Source organism: Notothenia rossii (genome assembly GCF_949606895.1).
Source record: "Notothenia rossii genome assembly, chromosome: 3".
NCBI lineage: Eukaryota > Metazoa > Chordata > Actinopteri > Perciformes > Nototheniidae > Notothenia > Notothenia rossii.
Genome location: NC_136901.1, coordinates 88,790,621 through 88,812,052, shown reverse-complemented (window position 1 = coordinate 88,812,052; position 21,432 = coordinate 88,790,621). Strand labels below are relative to the sequence as shown.

Here is a 21,432-nt window from a genome sequence, read left to right as displayed (position 1 = left end):
ATCTGCCATGTCCATAAATTGTCAAGTATATCACTGCATATTACCTTTATTTGGCCAAACACACTAGTTATATGACATTAGCCTCGTGCAAATAAGCATCTTGTAATTTCTGAATACTTTGTCTACTTTTATCTCCCAAGTTGAGACTTATTGAAGTTGCATTTTTTGCAGTAAGCAATTAAAAAAATGTAAACGGTTGTTGGGCAGTCAGTGTCTCTATTGTCAGTGTTGAATATAAAATACACAGTTTCGACACATTCAGGTAAATATATCTAATATGTATATATGACCCAATATGTATCACTTTAATTAATCTCTTATTTAATCGTTTTTTATCCTTTTTATTTGTATCTTTAATTGTATTAATCTGTGTGAATTTGTGCTGTCCTGTTTTTCTTTCTGTTAAACCACTGAATTTCCCCATGGGGATTAATAAAGGTCCTTCTTATCTTATCTAATCTTGAAGCGGGAGACAGAGGGGATGACATGCAGCAAATGGTCCCAGAGAAGATTCCAACCCGGTTCGTCTGCATTGGTACCAAGAACCAGTTCAGGGGCCGCTTACTCCACCAACTGATTTGACACCATTTTGGGTGTAACTTCAGGATGCCCATCTGACTACACTGCATTGAGATCAATTTGCACTGACACTGGAGCAAGAGGTTTTTCTGAATAAAATATAAATGTAATTAGTAGGTTATAATTGTAATAATATAAGTTAAAGTCATACAGCATCATTTATCATACCATGGGATAATATTAATACATTTGAATTAAAATACAGCTTTTGCTCATTCAATTTGATAGGGGTAATTTATAAATCCCATGAGATCCTCTGGAATACAAGCCCTGTGGGAATAGGGCTCAAGAGTAGAGCGATGCAAGCAGCTCTTTGAGGCTGTATGCTCAACTTTTACTGAGAGCTCAAATCAGCATGCTAACATCATTGATGCATAATAAGAACGGGATACAGCGTGGGAGGCGGGGTCTCGTTCTTTCCTATGAGAGCTGCTCATTGGCGCATGAAGACAAAATGGCCCAACTTTTGGAGAAGGGTCTAGCGGCGGCCGCGGACAGTACAGTATGGTACAGTACACTACACGACACGCCCACCTGACACGACACTACGGTGGCTGAGAAGGGTCTAGCTGCGGCCGCGGACGAGAAGCCCCTCACTGCAGTGCGCAGTGCTTCAGTGAGTTCGATGTTGGCGGGAGCTCAACGTGGGCGGAGCTTCACAGATGACGCGTTGCATCCTGTTTCCCGGGTAGCAGTTCTCTTCCCTCCCTTCAATCTAACCCTTCCCTTCCCCCGATCCTAACCACTCCCTACCTTTTTACCTATTCCTAATCTTCCTTCCTCCCTCCCAAACCTAAACCCCAAAACCTCTCCTCCTGTCGTGTAGTGTCGTCAATTCGCTTTTAACGGTAGTGCCTCTCAGCCACCGTAGTGTCGTGTCAGGTGGGCGTGTCGTGTAGTGTCGTGTAGTGTCATGGAGTGTCCGCGGCCGCAGCTAGACCATATTGAACTTTTGAGAGAGCGAAACGTCACAGATTATCCATCATGCCTAGCTGTCAGAGCAGAAGAAACCGTATGTGCGCTCACAGAGCATGCGCCCCTTAAGCCCCGCCCCCCGAGCTCCCACTCTCGGCTCAGTAGAATGCATGGAGACAGAAAATTAAATCTAGATTCGGCTTTTAGTGCATTTTTTCCAACATTAAGGACCGAATGATTCTAATAAGGGCTATAAAATAGTTCATACTGGGTAGTTTATTTAGTTAAAAATAAGTATCCGCTGATTTACAGACGTCTCTTTCCCAATGTTAGTCAATGGGGAAAAGTCTTTCTGGCCCCAGTGACGTCACGGACTGATACGGAAATTGTAGTACTAGTATTGTAGTATTGTACTAGTATTGTAGTACTATTGTAGTATTATGTGGACTCAACAAATATTTGTATCAGAGTCCGGCGCACTTCCTGGGGGCTTGGCTAACATGCTCACAACGACAATGCTAGCATGTTGACGTTTAGCATTTATTTTCTTCTTTTAAGACCATCTTAGCCTTAGCATGTTAGCATTACTATTGTTAATTAGCACCAGACAAAAGTATAACTGACACTTATGTATATGTCATTTGTGTTGCAAGTATTTGGTCATAAACAAAAGTACATTTCCACCTAATGATAGCATGCAATGCAAATTAAGGGACCACCCATTTATTGACAAATCAATTATGCTAATAATGATTCACTGCAGCACTATACATTACATAAAGAAAGAGGGGAAATAAAAGCCCCGGACCGATTATCTTCTTCCCGTCGTTTCGTTGCTTATTTATTAAGGAAGAGATGAAGTATCATGGGCGGTCGATCCGTGGCTGTGATAACTCTGGAGGGCGGTTCAATATATGGATTTGTTTATCTCCTCTCTGCATCCACAGGGGGTAACAACAGGTTAGGCATCAGACAGAATCGGAAACTCAATGAACAGCAACGTCTTCAAGTTTTCAGGGAAGGAATTTCACCTAACGCTGAATTACGTGAGTCCTTGATGTGATATTCACTGTTTGAAAGCCTCTGCGGGGAATCAAGCTTGATATGTGACTGAATTAATAGCTGGTAAGTAGAGGGAGAGTGTTTTCGTTTCCCACAATCAGTGGACCTCCTACTGTTGTTTCCAACACTCTTATTATCTCGGCGGAGTGCTTATTTTCCTTTTCGATAAACCTAACAATGGGGATCATTATCATTTTCCTACAATATTACAATAGGGAATTCTTATATGTTTGTGGGGCTCAGTAATGAATGTGTTGTGTTCATATTTGTGTTACTCAGCCAGTGTTCGTGGGTCTGGTGGACCCGCTGCCCTTTTGGGCTTCAATTCAACACAATCAAACTATTTTATGTTAAAATACTCAACAGATACTTCATCACAATTACAAGCAATATAAACAGCATACATGGTTGATATTTTCCCTTTTACATTTGTTAGATCACATTAATGAATTAAAGTGCTACTTGTTTTTTTGCCCGCTGAGCGGCTGGTCCTGTGGCTCGTATTTTATTTGTAACTAGCTGATTCTCAATCTCATCCTCTTCTTCAAAGTCACTGTCGGACTCAGAATTCTCATAAATGTGATCCTCACATTCTGAAACCCCTTCCTCTTCTTCTACATCATCATCAAATGGTTCTCTCTCTTCCAAAATCATTTGCAAGGCCCTCTGAGCAGAGAATATTTTTGGCCATCTTGATCAGTTGTGATAAGGACCCAAACTGGCAAAGCTTTATTTATTGTGTCCCGCCCCAAATTTGCAGCTCGGATAGAGTGTGAACAAAATAAAGATTGGTTCCCGCAAAACATAATACGGGAATGTGAGAGCAGACGGGTTTCGGTGCAATTTTTTTAAAGTTTTAGAAACACATGAGAACCAGTACAGCATATACTGATACTGATGTTCTCTATATTAGAGCCAGATGAATGCATTCAGGTGCTGCTGTTCCCCATGTTTAGGAATGTCCACCATATGTCCAACATAATATACGATTATAACCAGGGGGAAATAGGACCATAACGGCCTGGTCGGGATTGGAGCCGATGGTCACTATGACAAACTCTCACAGGCTTTGAACATTTGGATTCTGCATTATCATCATACTCATACACTGAGACTGTTACAATACTCCTACACATATTTTCCTTTTGCAAACTCTCCCTCTCCTACTGTATAAGTGTGAGTGTAAGTTGGATAAATCATAGTCATTCTTCTCACTTGATCAATGTAAAATAATACGTCAGCATACTCAACGGTTACGCAACTGTTTTTTTGGTAATTTGTGAGGGTCACTGTCAACCCTAACCTTAACCAAAGTCTTACCTTAAATGCTTTGAACGTCCAAATAAAGCATAACACGTGCAACAATGCTACTAGCTTTTATGTGTTGACCTCTGTCAGAGGTTATTTCGCATTCTGTTTCCAAAACAATTTGTGCATACCCTTACATTAAACCAAAACAAATCTTAGCCCTAACCCAAACCAATCCTATCTGAGACCCCTAACCATAACTGTTTACCCGGGTTAAAGCCAAACCCCAAACACGGATGGCGGCAACATAGATTGGAAATGAGAACTGACTCTGCAGGTATCACTGTCAGTTATTAGAACCTACTGCAGCTACTCCTCAAAGAAAAAGTCCCTGAAGCCCTTCCTCACTGAGTGATAAATAAGTTGTAAGATCAGCAGCCTCCAGCTAGATCAAAACACATCAACCTGTAAGCCCCATGTGCATCCCTGCTGGGGGGAAGGGAGAAGGAATTTTTTTTTTTAAATCTCACTTTTTTGCTTTACAACTTGCTCACTTGCACTTTAAATGTGGGCTATGCAACATATCACATTTTCTTCTGCAGCTGCAGCAGAAATACAGCAAGCCGCAGTGAAAGTCAAAGTGAAAAGTGTTCATATTTAACTAACCCCAACCCTGTAGTGAATCTCCTAATAAAAGAGCACCAATCTTGGGACATTGCTAAATAAAAGCACATTCACATTAAGGCTGGAAAATAGTGGGACGCTTCCTCTAATTATTCTCAAACATAATTCCCAAACACACATCTGCCTGCTGCTCACTAACAATGACAACATCTGGTGTTTCAGCTGTGAGGTCTGAAACACATCACAGGTAACGGCTGGACTGTGAGAAAAACCTGGAAATGTTTCAAATGACTTTATTCAATTTCCAGATGATCCATAAACATAAACACCCAAGTATGAATAATTAAGCTGGAATGATACAAGTAGGTACATTAATAGTACATTATCCTCGTGGTATTGCTTAAATTATAACTTTCCTTAAGCAGTGTACAAGATATCATTACGCAGATTCTTGCTCAGCTGCCAAATGTTGCATAAATCTCTGGTGCTGTTTGAACCCATTTGTCACAACCATGGATGATGTTGCAAATGCATGGGATCTCCTGAAATGAAAGGACTTGGGCAGAATGAAAACAGGGAGACAACAACTTTTACAACATGTTTTTAAAGAAGGAACTATTGCATCTAATGCCCAAATATAGTCTAAAAGACATATTTAAGTGTAACATCAAAGAACCATCGCCAACAGTCCACCCATAACTACCACGAATTGAGAAGCATGAGATAAGGCTTTATTTAAAATATATTCTCATCAATTGCATCTAATCTCTTAATGCTGGCAGTCTCTGTGTGTAACATATCCACGTTGTTTTGAGCCATGAGCAACCACCGTGATGCATAAGTCTAACTAATCCGATTGTGGATTTCGTCCTTACTTTGTTCTTCAGATGTATGTCTTATTTAAAAGGCAGTACCAGTTGTTTTGATGCTGCTTTAAATAAATTATTTTCCACAGGATTTGAGATGTTCTTTGAGATGGAAGAGGCACAAGGACAGAGAACAGAGGGGAATGTTTATGAGAGAGAGACTGATAAAGTATTTCAGTCAGCTCAATCAATTTACTTAATTTCTTCAAAATAATCCACTCAGTATCAATGCCGTTTTTCAAGAAGTCCCGCTTACATGTATTTAGAAGATGGTTTATCATTGAAAACCAATTATTTTTCCATCTATCTTTTATCTGTTGAAAAACAAAACTAAAGTACTATTGCTTTTTTTGTGTTTTTATTATAGGATGTAGTTAAAAAAACACATGGAAAACACCATAATTTTGCCTTTAAATGTTACAATAGCAAATGTCATACCACAGGAGATGGCAATACCACTTCATGTGCTTTATGAGGGCACCATTTCTATATTTATTCATTGAAAGTATTTTTAAAATACATGATAATCCCAATGCAAAACCATACTGGACTGACATGTTTCTTTCCATTCTCCATTTCTATTTGTATTTTTTACAATTGTATTTATTTGTATGTCTTAAGTATACTGTCTGTTGCATTATTGGAGTAGCCTGGGTCTTCACATTTTCATTGCCAAAACAACAGTGTAGCTAATGTGCATTTTACACTAACGTCTCATTAAAAAAATATTGGATATTAGTATGGAGGAGAGGTTAGCACTCCATGTCCCAGAAGACACCGCGCGGCTCGCTGTGTGTGTGCTCTGCATGCAGTGCAGAAGTGTTTGTAGGCGGAGAGTCAGTCGGCTCACTGTGGAGCTGTGTCGGGCAGCAGGAGGAGCACACACCGACAGAAAAGAGACGTTCAAAGAAAGACATGACCGTCGCACAAATGCACACATTTGGGCTTTGAATTGCACCGGAGCAAACGGACTAATAATGTACCTGAACACTTCGCTTTCAACGTGGACATAAAGGGTGTCGACTACGGAAACAGCAACCCCCACAAAACAGCAGGAGGACCAGGGAAGAGGTGAGAGGAAAACCGTTTGGGAGATATTTGAAACTGTAGCGAAAACAGTGAAACGCTCCACAATTGGCTTAAATTGAAGTTGTTTAAGGAGCAGTTTTGTTTGGCTGCAGTTACACGACAGGTTAGGGTTTTCCCCCTCAAAGCATGCAACTGATGGCTACTGTGGACGGTTTTTTAAAAAGCCCCCATAGGTGTAAATTCTATCTGAAATGGGTGAGGTTTGTGCGGCCATACAAAAGACTTGTGCTGCCTTCTCAGTCCCCGGGTGAATTAATGTCGCCTGCTCTGATTGATAACGTGTCGCCTTTCGCATCCCCACACAGCTGACCCTTGATGTATTTTATTGTTGGAGGTGGGGAGCGCCTTAGAAAAACAGAAAGGTGGCAATGTATCGCAGCTTGTGTGAAACCTTGTTATTTGGCAGCGGTACAAAGTAGCAGCAACACTGTATGTGTGTGTCTGTGTGTGCTTTCTTCACTGGAGACACTGGGTAATATTTGCATCTGCTCCAGAATAGAGGCATCAAAAAGATGCATTTAGCCAAAAAAGCATCAGAAATCAAGCTTAGATTGTATGCCATGCCCTACTTCCAGATGAAATTATCATTGCAATTAACACCTTTCCTAATCCAAGACTGTCATATATTAAATTACTCTGGATTAAACTAAGATTCCTGCCACTTTAAAAGCAATTAAACCCTTTTTAGGTGGATTACCTTTCACTTCCACCCATGTAAACGACCTGTAAGTGCAGGAAAGGAAAGGGGGTCCTCTGGTTTGGAACCCCCCCCCCCCTTTTTTTTTTCTACAGTTCAGGACGGATGTGGACTGTTTGGGATTTAAAGCCACATAGGAAGGAAGGGGGGATCAGTGGATAGACTACAGAAACTGGACGAACGCCTGCCAAGAATTGAGTTGCAGGCACTGATGTGGAGGATGAGAGCAACAAACAATAACTTGCAGCACCCACCTTTTTATTTGTAGCCGCAGGAATAGAGTTAACCCTTCTTTGTAGGATGTGCAAACTGTTGCAGTTTATATAGGACAAGCTAATAAATGTGCAGATTTCATTGGTGTGTATTTATCCACATCATCCTTAATACATATTTGTCATTACTAGACAATGCACAATGTATTGTTCCACTCTACCGTATTTACTTTGACGTTCTGTTTGCATTTGATCTCGTTGTATTTTACATGTATTCCCTTTTTTATTTAAAATGTTCTTCCAGTACCCACCTTTTTATTGTAGCTGCATGAATACATCCATCTGTAGGATGTGCAAACTGTTGCAGCTTATATAGGACAAGCTAATATATGTTTTAATATTAGTGATTGTTCATTCTTGGCTCTAATGTTCTCTTATATCTCAACAATGTCTTTGAGTTGGATGGTTAATGGTGCATTAGCATGTGTTTTTATTATGTGACCTAATTTAGCCATCCTTTCTGTCTCTGTTTTCCAGGGAGAGAGCCAGGCTTTAGTATGTTATTGGAGAGATTGACTTGGCGCTGGCAGTCCCCTCCATGTTAATGTAATGGAAACACGCTTTGGTCACCCTCGGTAGCATCTGAAATGCATCAGCGGAAATATATCAGCAGCTCCCATGGCTAATTGTATCAAACGGCGGTGGCTCGAGTTTGCCAGTGGATGCACTCAAGAGCCGGGTGCCCTGCCATGCCCAGCGCCATGCTAAAGCAACACACTCATAATAACAAGGAGCACTCAGTTCAACCAGTGGGAAAGCTGTGGAAAAAGTTGGTGGAAAATCTATGGTTTGAGCCTCAATTTTGATTTCCTTTTTTTATTTTGACCTAGATATTCTGTCAGTATAGCTTGGCTGCTTTCCCTGCCATCTGCAGCAGCTTCCTTTTAAACCCAAGTTCTCTCTTGCTTGTTGTTAACATCAACACCGAGGACGGGTAGACTGCGACCTGCTTTCCGAGAGGCACTTTTCCAGTCAGCAAAATGGATGTTCGAATTTACTCCCGACCTCTGCTGGAGTTGAACATGTGAGGGTCAGAATGAAGGGACCCCTATGAAGACGAGGATTAGGAGGAAAAGCAGCACTCGATCAAAATGGCCCAAACCAGTTTGCTGCAGGGGAAACGCTTTTACTGCCGGGAGTGGGTCTTCCATAAGATCCAGCATTGCCTCCAGGAGAAAACCAGCAACCTAATTGGAGTGACCAGCAGCACTCCATGCAAGCAGCCCCCGGTGACGCCCGGCGGGGGGGCGTCCAACCCCAGCACCCTGACAGCAGGATCCACAAAGTCAGGTAGCTCCTGGGGGGTGTTGCTGGTGGGGGGCCCGGGAAGCGGGAAAACGGCACTCGGCACGGAGCTGTTGTGGCCCTCGTCGACGCAGGGCACCCAGCGGGGGATGCAGCAGCAGACTCTGGCCTTCCACTTCTGCCGGGCGGACGACTCGGACACGCTGTGCGTCGGCGGGTTCATACGAGGTCTGGTGGCTCAGATCTGCCGCAGCGGGGTGCTGCCGGGGTTCGAGGAGAAGGTGCGCGACCCAGCTGTGCAGAGCACTCTGCAGCCCGGGGAGTGTGAGAGGAACCCCACGGAGGCTTTCAAGAGGTAAGGAGCACACACATACTGACATCTTCTTTATTTCTTGCTCCTCACTATCAGTTACTGCCAGAGGATTTCACTGATTAGCTCACTTTGAGACAGGGGAGCAACTAATCCATGATCTGATGAAGAGTCGATTCATGGAGAATTAATAGACAACAATTTGGTAATCTGTTCTTTGAGGCAGATGTCAGGTGAAAGTGCCGAAAAAAGGATTATTCATTTTCAGTTTTATATCATAATTAACTGAATATCTGTGTTTTTTTATAAACTGTTGGTTGGACAAAACAAGCATTTTGCAGACGCTACCACCTTTTTTTTCATTCCTTGTTCTCATTACGTGAATGATTGATTGAAACAATAACAGCAATTATCTGTTGAATTGCTAATAAAAGCAATTTATTTTTGCATCCCTGCTGGAAATCACCTGCTGTTTCCTTTGTTAGGAATTCAAACCTGAATAATATTGGCTTTCAATTTCACATAATAGTTGCACAGGCTTATTCATCTACAATAAGGGCGTTCCAATGTGTTCCCACAACACCGGGTTCCAGGTAGTGTTTGAAATCTAGGAATCCGGTTTGCCTAGAAATGTAAAATGCAAAGCAAACCCCTCCCCCTCCCTTCCCTCTCCACCTCCTGACCCTGATGCACCCCTCCCCCCCCCCTTATTTTGACTGCTCACACTCATTGCATAGCTCCGCCTCAGCAGCCCTTCCACTTATTTGATGTCACGGTTTTGTTTGTTTTCCCCCCCCGGTGTGGCATGCTGGGTGGGACTGTCTCTCCGCTTGGCTTCCGATCCGAGAAAGGTCAGATATTTTTAAAGTTGCAGCCGAGGCTCAGGTGGCCGGAGACTCATGAGCAAAAGACTCTTTGAACTGCGTCTGACTCACTGAGGGACCCGGTTCACTGCACTGAAGAGAGATGAAGTGCACATGTGAAACTGAAGTACAGTCAACTTGTGGACTTCGCGCACCGTGCCCGGGCATGTAACATGATCAAGATGAACTGTTATTGTAGGCAGAGGCTTTGAACAGAGCTGCACGTGAGTGTGTGTGTATGTGGTTTCCCTCCACGACTTGTCTGCAGTGTATAGGTCATGCAGGCTATGCAACGCAGGCTGGAATGCAGCACTGAACACACACACTCACACTTCTTGTCTGGCCATCTGGCGGTGCTTATTCCACCAGTTCAACATCTCACACAGGGGGGGAAGTAGGTCAAACGTTCAGCAAGGTAAATAATGTTTAATAGCTCAACAAAGCAACCTTTTTTTTCTATTCTAAAACACACTTGTACCCAGGAAGTAAGCGCTCCTCTTGTCATCTGCTTGTAATCAAGTGGCTTCTACCGATGTCTCTGACTTCAGTTTGACCCTCTCAGATGAAAGGCAGGTTATCGTAGGGACAGAATCAGACACTGAACCCAGCTGGTTCTCACTTCAGCTCTGATCTGTGTCACGCTTAGTGTCCGGGGCCTTTTGACAGTCACATTTGCTCATCATCGCATCATGAAACAAGTTTTCTGGCAAAACCTCCAGCTCTGCGGACAACAAAGAAGACACCCTGCTTATCACCGCAGCCCGTTTTGTTTACGAGCCAAATAAGCTCTTCGGCAGATGCCTTGTCGCCATCTGAGGTGTAAAAGCACCGTTGTACACAAATAATCCACACGACTTTTCTACTGTTCCAAATGCTATCTGCTTTCAGGAAGATTATCGGCTGTATCTGGCAGTGACATTTAGAGAATAAAAGAAAATGAAGGGTGTAAAACGTAATTATCATTCGCACTTTATGACCTTTCATTTACAGCAGGGATAAACATTCACAGAGCGGTGCATACCTCGTTTCGATTGAGCATATTCTGGCCTGTACTTTACTCAATAAAAGTTATACAAGTTTCATTGAGTTAAGGGCCTTGTTTAACACAGATTTGGGGGGGGCTTTTAACCCTCCACCCAACTTCCTTCCAGCTGTGATTTTAAATGTTAGCTAGTGTGAATGCAAGAGGCCCCCGTCAAATTCTTTAGCCGAGTCAAAGACAAACAAGTGTGTTTGTTGATAGTAATCACCCGGCTTGTGCTAATACATTGAAACTGGTTCAGACACGGGTTTTACGTCCACTCTGTGCAACCTGATCTTTGACATCTGTATGTCTGCAACCACAGACAACCAGAGCTTTTAAAGCTATGTTTTACCTCAAAAGGTGCAAATAGGTTGCCTTGGACACTGTCTAACACATGCAGATGTATACAAGTATACCTATTAACCATGGTTTGGTTCAAGGCCTTCAATCGGGCACGTGTGTGTATTTCTGCCCAGCGCTGGGTTTTGGAACTTTCAACCAACAATTTGTCTTTCCTTTGTAATGCCACAAACATGGGATGGTTCCAGCTTCTCAAATGGAAATATATTTTAGTTTTCTCAATCTCTAGTGATAGCCAAGTGAATATTGTTGGATTTATGGACCATATGTTAGATACAATGGCATTTTAAGATGTCGCCTTTACCTTTTATTCATGTATTTTTTCTTTTAATGTTTCTTTTATTAACTTTTATTTTTAATGACTGATTTTAAATGCCATTTTCTTAATGTATTTAATTTTTTGTAAAGCTCTTTGAATTACCTTGTGTTGAAAGGTGCTATATTTAAGCAATGGCTCACGACAGGCCGTGGTATATGCTCATTATATCACAGCTAAGGGGCGTGGTTCGGCCCGACGCGAACCACTGCCTGCAGTTTGCTTTTCAGCCCAACGGTATACGGTTTTTCTCAGACGCGGAGGGATACTGACTTGTTGTGAAAAGTAACTTACAATTCTACCCGTGGTATACGCTCAGTATATCACGGCTAAGAACCAATCAGATTGCTTGATTTGACTTGTCCGTTTTATATAAATAAACTTGCCTTGCCTTGCCTTACAGTGACATAGAATGGACATTTGTAGAACTTGCATGAAATGATATTGACAATAGCCCTTAGTTGCAGCCTTAATAATGAATGGAAAACCATCCTGTTGTATTGATTACATCCATATCCCCCAGCTTCACTAGAATGTGTTTTCATTTCATATATTACAAAAAGCAATGTGTGGAATTATCTTGTCACACGCCTTCCAGCAAAGGTTATGATCCGGATAAAAAGCAGTTTCACCTTTCCTCTGCTTCAAGTCTACCAGAACAAGCTGATGTCTTGTTCCGACAATACACTTGATACCCTTACTTGCATTGTACTATCTGAAGGGTTTGACACTTGTATTGTGCCGTCAAGGATTGTATCTGTAGACAGAGCCAAAGCACATTCCTCTGTTTAATGAATCGCTGTATTGTCTTTATCAAAGGCCACTGCCGTATTTTGACTGGAATCCTCCAGTTTGAATGCATTTTAAACAACTAGCATCCTGCCATCCAACATGCCTCACTTTCTCCCTTCTGGACAAAAGAGCTGGCTTCAAATAGGTGGATTTAACCCAGGCATGTGGGTCAAACTAAAGGCAACAGGGTTTTTTTGCTGATTGGACAAAGCTGCCTTTTAGTCTAGGTGTGACCTTATGTTGATCTGCTGTTGGGCCGAACATGAGTGAGGCTAGAATTGCAGCTGGACAAGTTTGTGTTTCTTTGTAAAGGGCACAGACTTCAGTAATGATGAATGGCCGGGGCTTACATTTATGAAAGAGAATTGAAGTTACTTGGCAGTGTTTTATTCCCATAGCGTGTCAGCGGAAGACATTGATACTGCGTCCAGATTTTCGACAAAACGATTTTTTTTTTTTTTATTTTCTGACAACTACGTCAAACATGACTTTGTAAAACGTCCTCTTTGTTCCAAACAAATGTAGATAATTTAGATTAGTAGTGACGTTAATCAAAAAAAAGAAGAAGGATTAAATCGGGTCTAATAGCCTTGAGTGAACTTGAATATTGTTTGGCTTTTAAAGGTCATTTACCAAGACACCATGACATCCACCAACTTCCAGCAATATTTTGAGATCTAATCATTACATAAATGTGAAAAAAATACCTTTGAGAATGTGAGATTAGTGGAAAACGGTCAATTCAACTCTTTTCAAAGTCTCCCTTTGTCTGATTTTGACCATAGTTCAAATTAGGAAACATTTCAGTTTCAATAAACCCAACTGAGACGTTTTTGTATTGAGTATGCAAGGGAGCTCTGTGGGTTTTCTTCTTTATGTTGACTTTGTGACTGTCGCACATTGGGCGGCCCTGCTTATTCGGGTTAAGGGACGCTAAATGAAAGCGGCCCGTGCCTTTCATGTGGTGCACGGCTGTGGAAAACTCTCTGCAGATTAGGGCCACGTTTTAGGAACAAAAAAAAGGCTCCCAGTGTGACGCATCGACTCCAGTGGAGCAGATGAGAAGAAACAGCAGTACTGGTGTGGCTGCAACGATGACTCAGCAATCTTCGGCCAGCCTCAGTCTCCACACCACAGGCGGATGGTTGGTGTACGTGTGTGTCTGTGTGTGTGAGGGTTGTGTTGATGTGCCTACACGCTTGTGTGGGCATACATAAGTCATTCATATTATTGTTATACCCCACTCAAATAAATTAAAGCTCATATGTGATGGCGCCTGAGATCCTTTGACAAATCCTCCCTGAAAAAAGTTTGGTCTCTAAAATATAATAACATATGGAAAAATACCCATCGTACGTTCCTAGAATCCAAGGTTTGGCTTGAAATTGATTATCTCGTCTAACTTGTTGTCCAAAACCGGAAAGTAGCCTATCCCATTTACAATTAAAGAACAATTTTTTTTAAGTAATTAGAATCTGTAAATGATTTGTGCATGATTTAAAGTATTGGAAACGACATATTTAGGTATTATTTATGTATAGTTTGTCACTTTAAAACTCAGCTAATCTGCTTTACAAAGACTTTGTGGGTGTGGATTGATCACATTTGATTGACAGTGCCTTGGCAACAAAATTAAACACTTGCACATCTGCCATTACATTTTGATTTAAATAATACTGTGCTCCGATTGATTGATGTAAACATGTGGCATCACCTATTTCCAAGTGAGAGATCCAACTTTGTAGCATTGAGAAAAGCAAGGCAGAAATGTCCCCTGTGAAACATCCAAAGTGTTCAAACTCTGGCCCTCTTATTTTTCTTGCACATTTTGGATCCCATTGCTTATAATAAAAATCTAGTCGAACATATTTGGTTTTAGGTCTTTTAATTGAAGTGTGATTTAAGTGTTATTGGTGATGTACTCGTTGTTTTAGCACTATGCTATTAAAGGATATCACCATAGTATATTCTTCAGTTTCAAGTCCATGCCAAAACTGATTTTCTACAGTACGTGCTGTAGTACCCGATGGTACCAATTAGGCTCCCCTCATTCTGGCATTAGTTCAAATGTAGTCTTGTAAAATCTTGTTTTGGCAAAAAGCATATCAAAAACGAAATTATGGCTTGTTTGCCCTAAAAACCAGTTGAAGGACATGGCTTCGTTTTGGCTATTGAGGCAGACTAATGCCTTTCTGGAATCACGACATCCCAAATTCTATTAGTATGATATGCCATCTCTTCCATCCAGCTCACACTGCTGCCTTTTTGTCACCAGAAATCTGCTGAGTTTTGATCCATGTATAAAAACCTCTCTTGGCTGGCAGCGGACACCTTGCATGCTTACTTGTCCGTGTTGAAATGCATGAGGTCTGTGTGTACTCATTCATGTGTTGAGGCTTTTGAACACAAAGACAGTTGTGTGAGGAGAGCAGAGAGAACGGTTCGGAGGCAAACTGTGGCAGGAGGGTCGGCGGGGAGAAGAGGGAGGGGGTTGAAAAGGATGAAATTTCAGAATCCTTTGACGGTATTGGATAGCCGGCCAGGAATGCACACCTCGTCTGGGTTGGGAAGAGCTCGGGGGCTTGGAATAGTTATCCTAGGCTAGGTATGTGCGCTTTCCAGAAACACTGCAGTGTTTACACTTTAGCAAATCATTAATAGCCTGCATTATAGGGGTTAAGGAGTTTGACTGGTGATTGACGAGGCTGGACGGGAATGTTTTTCATTAAATATACATCTAAAAAACCTTTTAACAAGGTAGGTTTATTGACTTCCAATGGCAACTCAAGAGAGTATCATATTTTTTAATAGCAAAAATATGATGTGATGTAATTGAAGGGTGGGGAATTGGTTAGATGTCAAGATGGACAACGCTCCAAAATGCAGCCCCTCACAAAAACAATGTGATCACTGTGTGTGACCCATCCCATGACATGGTTTTTCAAATCAAAAAGCATCATAAGACTTTGCTTCTAATATCATCAGATAGCAACACAAAGTTTTGCTTTCAAGGACATTAGTTAGGGTTGTTTGTGAGGCTCCATTTTGGGCTTGTCTCTAAAAGAAACGGTGGTTTTTGTGTAAGACTTTGGCTCTCACTCGACCTCTCTTCCCCCTGATCAAGCAGTCTCCAGGACATTGTTCCTCAGACAGCCCGGAGGCATTTGTCTGCTCGAGATCCAGCACAGAATTGATTGTGCAAATCCATTAAGCCGAGATCAGATTCTCACATTGTCCTGCATGTTTTCAGAACCGCAGAAACAAGCACTTTTTAAATGCTTGCATGACCCAATTGCATTGTTTTTTGTTGCTGAAGTGTTATGTCAGTATATGAGGTAATGTATTGCTGACAGTTTGTCGAAAACACCTACTTTTTCATCACTGACGTAGGTGTGTCCTGAAGGGCAACATGCTTCAGAGTTTCAGCTTTTGCAGAATTGGTCCGGGTATATTAAACAAAATGTGTAACTGGTGCCAAATGGAATTGTTGTGCCAATATTAACATCATACATACATTAAATAACTTTTAAACCTTTCCCTTACACATGCAGCTGTACAATAACTTAATTAACATAAGAAAATGAAAGACGTCCTTATTAAAATTGGAAAATATTATAGCCGCTTTCACACCAAGTACTTTGCCGTACTTCGTTCCCAGCACTTAGTACCCCCCATGGAACTAAGAGCCGACCACGTTCACACCGGAATAAGTTCCTTGAGGGAAGATTATGCAAATGAATTCGCTGACGTCACTTCTTCTTCTTCTTCTTCTTCACGGTGTATGCTGCCACCCGAAGTCCCCGGCCGGAAGTCCCCGGAGTTGGGGACTGGCGAGTAAATCACCAGAACGCCGACACCTCCTCATCACTCCACCGCTCCCATGTTTTTTTTGGTGTTGCCATAAGTTATTCTCTCTCCGTTAGTGCGCGGGGCTAATGCTAATGCTAATAATGCTAATGCCAGCAAATACAATGGCTGCTTCAAAAAACTTTTCAGAGTTTTACGGGGCGTGGTTTGCAATTCGCTCAGCCAATCAGAAATTTGTACTTTTTCCTCCCCAGGATAGTCCCACCTCTCTAGCAGGCTCTAAAAATGGGGGTAAATGTTCTCCGAGCTAAGTTCTCTTTTTGGTGTGAACGCAAAATTCCAGGCACTAACGGAACGAAACGGGAAAAGTACTCCGGTGTGAAAGCGCCTAATGTAAAATGGGTAAACAAAGCTATTCCATGCCAATTTTTGGATATCAATGTCTGTAGAAATCTTCATAGTACTCCTCCAGTATTTGTTGAGAAGTGGTGGACTGACTGACTGACTGACAGACCAAGAAAAATTGCCTGCAAGCGGGGCTAAAAACAGAGGAGATGAAATCTTGAAATCTTCAATGAGGAATTGATCAGCATCTGAGCTTTGTAAATTCCAAACAGCAGCCGTCTCTAATAACTCAACCCTAACTTATGTAGAAAACAACTCCCTAAAATCTGAAATGTGGGCAGAGTAGCTTCACGTCGAGGGAAATGTTGATAAATTGTGCACTTAGTGAAAAAATGTCTGCATACTTTCAAGCCCTGTCTCTGTAGACACAATGTGGTTTAAGTTAAATGGATTTTTAAAAACCTTGCTCTGATGAACAAATGGTTGCAATGGGCATTTCTGTATTTTTGAAAAATAACTTTAATTTACTGCTGCGAGGTTCTCAGAGGGTTATCTGTGTAATGAAAGGCTCTCAGCACAAATTCATATAAATGTGTCTGTCCCCCGCTTACATAACTGCATTTCTGCTCCTGTGTACCACTCTGCATCAAGCCCTTGACTTATAAAAAGCTTTGCAAAACAAGCTTTATTCAACTCAATTCATACCCACTTTGCATAAACTGTAATGAAGCCTTTTAGATTTAGACTTTATGTCCAATCAGATAAAAGTGGAGTGCGATGATAACAGATTGAGGAGGAACCGGGAGCATATGGCTGATGTAGCGGGGTAATACAGCAGGCCGGGCTGTTCAGAACATTTGCTCTCAGCTCCAAACGCATCAATCTTATTGTCCGCATCAGTGTGATTACTCTGAACAGCATGATTGCACTTATGCATAATGTACGAATTGCATAAGGAAGTACGAGGGCAGAATCTTAAAGGTAGTTGTTGTCTTTGCTAAGGGCGAGCTGTTGCATGACTCAGCGCTTGTTGAAGTTCTCCTGACTTTGCAAACACGCTGACAAGCTTCCTGCAATCGAGTAAATGAAGAGATGCGGGTTTCTTGTATTGAAAAGTATCTCTAGTTTTCTGCTGATACTGTCGGAAAGGTTTGTCAGTATCACTCTGCGTCGTGGTGGTCCGTCTGAAGCTCCACTCACCAGTTAGCCTCCCTTCTATTAATAGAGCGGTGTCAAGGCCGGACCTGGATTGAACGTTTCACCGTCTGTTTATGTTGAGCTTCGGCTGTATCCTGGGCAGCGTTTATGTGTGTGATGTTTGAGTATGTGGCATGGACTTCAGGCTCTACGCCCGCTCTATAAAATGAGCTGTGTCAATGTGTAAGGCGCTGGCTACGAGCCCGGTGCTGCCCTGTCGGCCCAGACATCTTCACTGAACGTCACACTGAAAGCTTCACTTTGCACATTGTGGGGAAAGCGGCCGCTGATGCAGTCGCAAACACAAAAGGAGCAATGGTAGATGCAATTCACATCAAGTTCGTTCCCCTATTCCTCTTGTTTTTTAGTAGCAAATCAACTAAGCCACATGTCGAGGACTTAAAAGTTGGAACAAATATGCAATCCCACGGTGTGTGGCCGAATCGCTTTTTAATTTTCTGGCTCAGGTATGCCGCAGGTTTTTCCGGCAAACTAAATGGGCTTTTCCCCGAGCTTATTTTCTCTCCATCTCTGGTATCCCGGGGAGTTCTCTTTGTCTGCAGCCCTTGTCTTTTGACTCTTTGACAGCCCGAAAGTAGCTGGATTGTGAGGGAAGAATGCCCCTTTGTTTTGCCCACTTGCTGTCACCGTGGATTTGATTGTCTCAGTAGGCAACATGGCCTTAGACACAGCCATTCACACTCACACACACACACACACTCACCCCTGTGGATGGATATTCCTTTTGGCAAGGCTCCCAGATGGCGCCGCAGGTTCTCTGTGGGCTGCAGCCATCATATGGAGTGATGGACTCTGTTTCTGAAAGGCTGAACAACATGACGACCGAGTGTGAAGGTTGGACACACTTTGCACTGACTTCCTTCCCACTGAGGGTTCAAACTGCTCGGGGAAAGAGTTCTGTGTTTTTGGACTGTTTTGCGGTACAACAAAAGTTAATGGGATACATTGCCTTGGGCTTTGGAGACCTGTGATGACAATTTAACCAAATATTTAACATTTTAAAACCCATTTTTTATGCATTAAAACTAATCAGCTACATTGCAAAAGGAGTTCACAGTGTTTTGAATATAAATAATCTTTGTTTGCAGCTCCAAATTCCTCCCAGAAAAGCAACCATTTTGGAAAAGAACGATTCAAATAAATGAGCAAATTAATCTTTTAATTTGCAATGTTAGTTATTGGCATTTTATGTAAGGCATTGGTCAAGATAAAGTGTGATTTTAGAAGAACTGAAATAAGCAGTACACTTTCTTATGTAAACGGTCTTAGTAAATTCCAATCATCGGTACCAAATATTCCAATCCAATGCTGATTTACCCAATACTATCATAACATACCAACCAATACTATCATAACATAATCTATTGTGCTTTTTGGGGTTTTCCCTTTCCTGTAGTGTGTTATATTGGTTTTTGTAATGGGTCAATGGTCTGCAAAAGCTTAAATCCCTGTACTACCTCCAGAGGGAGTTTCGAGCCGAGGGCGTCCAAAAAATGTTATAATTTGAGTGAAGATCGAGAGTTTTTATCGCTTGAAATGACAAAAAGGACAAGGACATCCCTCTGTTGGAGGGGCAAAGGAGTCTGGCGGAATTATTTTTGTATGTGTGCATACGTAAAGAGATGGCAGTGTTTCCCCTATATACAAATAGTGGCGGCGCAGTGCCGCTGCTGAAATAAGAGCGCCGCTGCTCGGGAGAGCCAGCCGGGTACCAAAAAAAAGATTTTTTTATTTTTGTAACTTTATTTTTTTTTCTTGAAATAATAATAAGTGGCGACCCTTTTTCATTTTTGATTGTTTGTTATGTGGATTTGTAGTATTTGTGTTACTGTATGTTCAATAAAGGTGTATTTTTGCTAAATCTTGAGACATTGCCCCGGACCCCCCTAGAGGATGTGACGTCCACCCCCCAATTCAAACATGTTCATACAATACTGAATACATTTGAAGCCATTTTGACGTCTATTACCTATGTTAATAAGTTTCTGTTATTGCAGTGTATTTGTCTTTGTAGAGATTTTTCATTTATTCTTTACATATAAAATGTCGCCTAAAATCTCACCTAGGGCATCAAATTGTCTAGAACCGGCCCTGGTACTAGGCCTCAAGAGCCTTTCTTGTGCTGACACATAGAAACAAATTGGCGGGGCGCACTTCGCACACACTAAAATATTCCACGTGCTCCACGCTCACATTATGCTGGGCCCACATGCCTTAGCACCGCTGCTATGACTCCATCCTAGGGGAAACACTGGATAGTATCTATAAGGGATGGCTCAATTCAAGTCACGTGACACAACGTGACGTCACCCGCTCTCGGGCTGGACGCCCTCTCAGCCCTGGTCTGGCGGACACACTGATAGTAATGGCCGCTTCTGTATGTCCCAGTAGGATGAACTGAGAGCACACAGACCTTCACCCTAGTCCTTCCCGCCCCCATGTGCTTAAAGATAATGAGCTATGGGTAAAATATAAGCCTAAAATGGTACATACTTAAAAGGAAATGGCATTGGAGCCGCCACAGGCTTAGTGACAGGCTGTTGAGCATCCAGAAGAAGTCTCATTAAAACCGTTTTTATGGCAAAGCATACAAGCAATGTCAGCTCCATTAGGAAAGAGTGGTAGGTGAAGAGTCCCATCATCTGGAAGGGGACCGCATTTAACATCTTCCCCTGAATCCTCAAATGCACTGCAGCCCTCCCTCCACTCTTGAATCAAGTTTTCATGTTAATTAATTGATTTGCTCAGCCTCTTCTAAGTGTTTAATTAACATAACCCCCCCCCCCCCATTAAAATGTCACTAATATGAAGTCCTCAGATTCTTTATCACGGCCAGTTGGGCTGGAAGTAATTTTCTGAATGTTGGGCAATTACTTTTTCCCCAAACGGACATTTTACAGCTCAAACTCTTGTAGGCAGTCACAGTGGAGCAGAGGTCCTGCCAGCACAAACCACAGACAGGCAGAAAATGCCTGGGCTAGCTTTTTAGCATTAGTGTGCATTAATGTGTGAAGTGATACATAAGCAATGGACCATGCATACATGTCTAGCTTGCAGTACGGAGATGATACAAGCTTAATGTAGCATTTAAACTGATATATCTCTGTGTGCTCGGCTGCATATTGATGCGATGCTTGATGCAGAGTGCCATACTTCATGTTGACTTTATCACTGTACGCCACGGGGCTGGTTTTAATGGCTTTTCCTATTTAAACATCAATATTTACAGTAAGTTGCAGGGATACTTGTTTGTTTGACAAATCTTGCATGTGTATTTGTCATGATAGTTGCTCAACACATTCCTCTTCACATCGGTGATGAAAACTCAAGGCTAAACATTTAGCTCTCGGCTGTTTTTTGTCGAATAAAAAAAAAAGCCCGCTGAATTATAGATGGCTGTATCTACTCTGGATGTTCCTGTGAGCTCAAAGCATCCGCAGTGGGCCTGTTAATGGATGCAATATGTGCTGGATGGAGACATATTCAAACGCTTAACTCCCGACCGATTGAGACTGAATTGAGAATGGTACGGCCCAAGAAAATCACATTCTTGGTTACCATGTTGCACCTCCAGATAGCTAAACATAATCTTTCATGAAATAATGTCTTGCAGAAATACTGAATTGACACCTGACACTGAGAAAGGTGAACTATATGTAAAGTAGGGCTGCTCAATTAATCGTATTTTAATCGCGATTACGATTATGGCTTGATTACGAAAACAACGTAATCGAAATAAAACGATTATTTTTTTATTATTATTATTAATATTAATTAACGTTTTTTTGGTTTTTCAGTTG

At 41.9% G+C, this 21,432-nt stretch overlaps 1 protein-coding gene across 2 annotated transcripts in view; it reads left to right on the top strand.

The window, feature by feature from the left end:
* The first annotated feature begins 6,097 nt into the window (after nt 1–6,097).
* Nucleotides 6,098–21,432, top strand: part of ankrd50 (ankyrin repeat domain 50) — a 41,973-nt gene continuing 26,638 nt past the window's right edge. For both annotated transcript variants that reach the window (XM_079669652.1, XM_079669651.1), the window contains exons 1-2: nt 6,098–6,365; nt 7,830–8,952. In XM_079669652.1, the coding sequence (XP_079525778.1) occupies nt 8,444–8,952 (509 nt within the window). In that variant the 5' untranslated portion in view covers nt 6,098–6,365; nt 7,830–8,443. The remainder of the gene's footprint in view (nt 6,366–7,829; nt 8,953–21,432) is intronic.